Raw genomic sequence first — 5,979 nt, forward strand, 5'->3', positions numbered from 1 at the left:
ATGCACGACGCAACACGGAGTGCTCGGACACAGCCCTTAGCCGTGGTATATTGGCCATATATCACAAACCCCTGAGGTGCCTTATTGCTATTATAAACTGGTTACCAACGTAATTAGAGCAGTAAAAATAAATGTTTTGTCATACCCATGGTATACGGTCTGATATACCACGGCTTTCAGCCAATCAGCATTCAGGGCTCGAACCACCCAGACAAACACTTCAGGAATTCATCATGTAAACATAATATACAAGTCTAGTTTCTACGTATCTGATTTCTCTAGAAGGTTTAGACAAACATGGACCGTATTGTGTTAGGTCTTTATTCATTCTTTATTATGAAGTGAGACAAAATATCCGGTGCCATTGTGCTTTAAATAGTTCAAATACTAGGCATAAAAATCCCAGGGAAAATAACTCCAGAAATAAGATTAATTTGATTCTTTACAGTTTGTAGAAATATTAGATTCATCAAAGGGTTATGTACAAGGCGTCTTGTAATAAACAGTTATTTCCCTTTGATTAGCAATAGTACAAAAACAGCGGTTAGCCTATAGCTAACACAAGGCATTTCTACCTGAATCTACTTGTTGTGCTACTATCTTTAAAAAGTTGAAACGTTCGTAGTATAAGGAAGTGCTTTTATAAGATGAATGGACTTTATCGTGGCTAGAGTACGGTCATCTTGTTGTGTTGATAATTTTGAGCCCTGGTGCAGTGCAAGTGATCTCAGAAGTGACCCCTAAACTTGCCCACCTGTGAGAGACGTGATATGGGGTAGCTCCGCCAATGTTTGGGCCTGGGGCGTTCATTCCACAGACTTGGTGGTGAGATGTTCTGGATTGCTTGGAACTGTTCGATCAGCACCAAAAGTTCTAAGACTACGACAAATACGTGGCAGGCAGTGCATAACCATTTACAAAAGGACCCCTCCCTATCCCACCCCATGGGTTTATCCATTAAATACCACACTCACTGGCGTTTCCCTGATATTCAATGTGTATGACTACTAAGAGTATTGGCTAGAAGGATGATGTGTATTACAAATGTTATAGTTATTATGTTTTACAAATACCATGCATTATTGCTCTATAGTTTTTTATGATACGACTCCCAAGAAATATTGCCGCCGGATGCTATCTAGATTTTGGCAGAAATCCAAAGCTTCATTAAATTGGCATAGATTTCATTACTATCATGTTTTTTTTGCATGCAATAGATTTATAAAGTGGAAAATAAAAATATGAGGATATATAGAAAGTGTCAAATGCTTTGGCATATTCATGACGAAGGCTTGCAAAACAACAATAAATTAAAGTGCAAATTAAGATTCTAAACAAACATGAAATAAAATAAAATTCATGAATTAATAAATAGATATGACTACATAAATAAGTGAATGAATAAATAGGTTTACCTCAATGTTGAACACTTTTGTGGCCATTAACAGCAGTACAATATTGTCCAATACTTAAAAAGGTTTGACCTTTGAGAGAAATTAAGACATTTTCAATGTCCTGTGAGTTTGGCAAACACATTATATTTCGGCTCATAATACTTGAACAAATTGTTGTTGTTATAACGATCAAGGGAGGATAGCCCATGGAAACAAAAGTTTGGGTATAGGCTACATGAGTAATCCAACATGTCCTTAGTGATGCTGTTTGCTGCAGGAGGGGATAAAAACTGTGCTGTCACCATGGAACAGGTTGTCTAGGGAATAATATAGGGATAACGTTGGAAGAAGTTTCATTACGTGTTCCTGGTACTATGGAAGTCAATCGTCAATGGAGCTCATAGGCGAGAACTCGCCCTTAAAGCAGGCGGACTCGTAATGCTTGTTCAGGTAGGACTTTAGAGCAAAGGTCTTGTTGCATCTCTTGCACTTGTAGTGCTTGAAGGCGGAGTGCGTCTGCATGTGAGCGCGGAGATTGGAGCGGTCGGCGAACGCCTTTCCGCAGTGCGCGCATCCAAAGGGCTTCTCGCCGGTGTGTGACCTCATGTGACCCTGCAGCAGCCAAGGTCTACTGAAGGCCTTGCTGCATATGTCACACTTGTGCTTGAGGTCGTGGGTGAGCAGATGCATGGCCATGGCGGGCATGGACACGTACACCTTCCCACAGGTGGGGCACTTCTTGGCCATCTTGCTCTCCAGGCTCCGGTGGGTCTGTTTGTGCCGGCTCAGGTTGGAGGACGTGGCGTACGTCTTTCCGCACTCGTTGCACGTGTGACGCTGTATGGTCCTGGGGCTGCTGATGGCTTTTCTCCTCGACCTTCCATCGGTGATGAAGAAGGCGTCTACCGTGTAGCCCTCGCTCACGGCGGTGTCTCCGTTGATGTACCCGGAGGAGATCTCGGACTGGGGGCTGTCGGGCTGGTCCGAGTCCGGTGCTCCGTAGTCGCTGTGGATGCCATTGTAGATGGGGCTGGGAGAGGGGCCTTTTTCACTATGGATGCCATTGTCACTTTCGCCGTCGTAGACAGACGGGGTCATGTAGTCACTGATGTACCCTATAGCGTTGAAAAGAACAACAGACGGATTAAATGATTTGTGTGATTCGGCCTACATATGTTAACTGATGCAACAGTGCAATTCTCCCTAGTTGCAGGGCTTAATTTCTAACTCACAGCACTGAGCTATGCACCCTATTATTTCAGTAATTTACAGTTCCAGCAGAGGTGGGTTGAAAGACATTGACTTCTTGTGAAGGTCTTCTTTCTACATCACTCCACCAAAAAAATCAATATCTCTCCGTTTCAATTAGTGCGCTAACCCATTTAAAGACAAAGGCGGGAGGGGAATAACATCACTTCAGTTATAATTGCGGTTCCGACAAAGATCTTCTCAGAATATAGGTCAATGTGCACCACTGAATGTACACATAGTCTCACTTACATCCAGCGCCATGGTAGATAGGAATGTGGATGAATATTCTATAAATGTACTTCCGGAAAAAATACAGTCTGGATATGCAAATGCATGTGCACGCACTGTATTTTATAGAGCGTAAATAATGTCTTGAAACATGATCAAGCCTTCGTTTAAGAGACACACAGACTCTCTCTCTCTCTCTCTCTCTCTCTCTCTCTCGCTCTCTCTCTCTCTCCTTTCTGTCTCTGTGGGTGGCTATGGTAGTGGGCTTGGACTAATTATCCAAAGGGATACACTATAACTCCGTATTCTAATCTACAGTATCTTGCACACTTGTGGGTTGATGTAGCTCAACAGGGTTTTAACCTTGTGTGCTCCGCTGTAGAGCACTTGAAATATCCCTGCCTCTGAAAATGTGCGGAGTCGACAAAAATGCTAAATGTGACTGTTTTGAATAGAATGTGACCGCGGGTCAGCAAAGCTACAATAAGCACTTAGTATAGCCTACACATAGAATACCAAGCAATATAAGATAAACATTGTGTATGTAGATAAAAGGCGGTGTGGGCATATTAACGTCAAAGTCACAGGTTCTAACAGCTTTACCTTTTTCATGAAAGCGGAGGCTGAGGTCGGTCCTCGACCTGCCATAATGTCTCTCCAGATCAGCAGATGAGAAATCATCGAGCTTAACCTTTTTGACCAGAAAAGATCTTGGCATGGTTCTACGCTGCACAAAACAACACTCGTCCGGTGGTTCAATGGGTCACTCCTCATGCAAGGCGGGCGGGAAAGGGTCTGGCTGTATAGACGGGCGGAATCGCTTTTCAGCACGCCGATTTGTGTGATCAGATGCCAGCACAGGACGAAAAGCCTGAGACCCCTTCCGAATCCTCACGCTGCTACTCCTTCTTGAGCTGCTGGTTTATGTGCGACAGCGCCTTGTTCCGCTGGTCAGAAATGCAACTTCAGCACTGGATAGCTCCCTTTCAGTGCTGCGCGCATGTATAGGCAGGCAGGCAGGTTTCAGCACTGGACAGCACCCCTGCAGCGCGACAGTGAGAGATCCGTTCCTTCGCTCTTCTCCTCACTCTCTCTCTTCCTCGTGCAGCTGTCCTCAGTCTCCTCACAGTTCGACCCGAGAAAAGAGGCTGGTAACTGCTCCCAGGATTTGTCTCGTTTTAAACTTCAGAGAGCGTCCCTTTAATGGAGTATATCACAGTTCCCACTCATTGTATAAAGGATCGAAGAAAAAGTCACTCAGATGAAAACGCTGCCTCTAAGCTAGCTCCGGCTTCCCCCCCTTTCTCTCTCTCTCTCTCTCTCTCTCTCTCTCTCTCTCCGTGCTGCACTCAGTGAAGGTCTTGGGCTTTCTGAAGTCTGTTGATCAGCTGTTGGGATTTATATGCCTGCGATCATGTGGGAGACGGAGATGGAAGTGCTTAATTTAATCCATCAAAAAAAATCTCCTGGGACCAACGTTGAACTAGGATGATTTATGGACTTGGTGAGTCGTCCACGATTTCTTTTTTTCGTGTATAACAATCATGTTTTTTCATGGTGTTGATCATAATTTATTTTCAGTAAATCATCACAATAAATGCAACACTGTGATAGATAATAATAGTAGGCTATATGATATAATTGTATTAGTCCTGTAGGCCAATCATTTTATTTGTGTTCTATTTAGCTATATCGTTTTATGAGCATGTTTAGGATACTTTTTTAGGGGACAGTAAATTGACGTAAATTCATTTTTATTTGGCCAGCAAGGATGAGCTTTGCAGTTTAATGTTTTGAAAATAAAAGACTGCATCTTCCATCACAGTAATAACTTTTACAAACCCCCCGCTTACTCAACGTTTTCAAACCAACGCTGACGCTAACCACAAAATCAAAGGCTGGCTGTGGTCGGAGGCTTGCGGGTCACTTTTTTACATCACACTCTATAAACCAATGGTGTTCTCTTTATGCAAATCACAGGAGCTGGGTACCAGAAGGTATTTTTCCTCAATGATTCCTGCAGGAGCCATATGTGCGCAATTAACGGGGATCCAGGAGCAGTAGTATCCTTGGTTGTTTGACATCGTGTTCTTTTTGTTCTTTTCTGCAGCAGGACGCCTTTGTGTTTGTGTCAGCGCCGGGTTAGTCCCCCGCGTGCACCGTGCCATTGTATGGGCCACGTGCACTGCAGTCCGGATATGCTATAACCTACAAGTTATATACGACTTTAATACACATAGGCTACGCACATATTAGGCTACCATTATGTGTAGGCCCACTGTAGGTTATGCTTACCTTGGACAGAAATAGACATAGACCTACTGTAAATATATGTTAACCTTCATCAGAATTACGTAAGCATAATCTGTCTATTTTAGCCTATGTGTGAAGGTTATTGTTTGTATTAAATGTTTTGCCTCAGGTATATATCCTATGCTTTTCATGCTGATGATAGCAGTTCGTAACAACTGTAGACTCACACCTGACCCCTGTCTAACACACCGAATAGAGGGGACTAAAACAACCAAGCTCTATCCACAACACGGCGGAAACAGGGCATAAAATCACCTTGAATCTTTGCAATTAACAAACTCCACAATACCATGCCTGAGGATAGCCGGGAGGGGGTGACCTGACTTGTTTATGGAAGGGGAGACAAGAGAGAACAGTCCATTCTGCTTGCGGCTCACCTCGCGCACAGAAAATTCCCGGGAACTGCTGAGTTCAGCTGAAAAAAAAAGGCATGACAAATATAGAAGCTCGCGCGCCTCTAATTTGCATAATACTAGTCTGGGGATGGTTCTGCAACACCCAAAATACTTGTCGGAATCCAAATCAAAAGGACTCATTGACATTTCATTCTCTCCTGTGAGTTTTAAACAAGAGATATTCAAATTAACTAGTTTTGTCATTCGGCAAATGTAAACAGAATGTCTCCTGGACCATTTTACAGAGGACAAAGAGAAGGTCAAGTGGTTTGTGGCATGATGTGTTAGTCAAAATAGAGATACATTTTATGGATAGGCAAGGCACCTGCATTCTCTCCAGCAACATGGTAGATCCCTGTAGGAGATGTCAAAATAATCCCAATAAAATATCCAGAACT

At 43.2% G+C, this 5,979-nt stretch overlaps 1 protein-coding gene across 1 annotated transcript; it reads right to left on the minus strand.

Moving 5' to 3' along the window:
* Positions 1-1,775: 1,775 nt before the first annotated feature.
* Positions 1,776-3,591, minus strand: LOC311124086 (transcriptional repressor scratch 1-like; the record flags this gene model as incomplete). The annotated part of the gene is made up of 2 exons (XM_084198299.1): positions 1,776-2,509; positions 3,477-3,591. The coding sequence occupies 2 exons, from the start codon at positions 3,589-3,591 to the stop codon at positions 1,776-1,778; spliced, it is 849 nt and encodes a 282-aa protein (XP_084054425.1).
* Positions 3,592-5,979: the final 2,388 nt, after the last annotated feature.

Source organism: Coregonus lavaretus, assembly GCF_964263955.1.
Source record: "Coregonus lavaretus genome assembly, contig: HAP1_SCAFFOLD_5699, whole genome shotgun sequence".
Taxonomy (NCBI): domain Eukaryota; kingdom Metazoa; phylum Chordata; class Actinopteri; order Salmoniformes; family Salmonidae; genus Coregonus; species Coregonus lavaretus.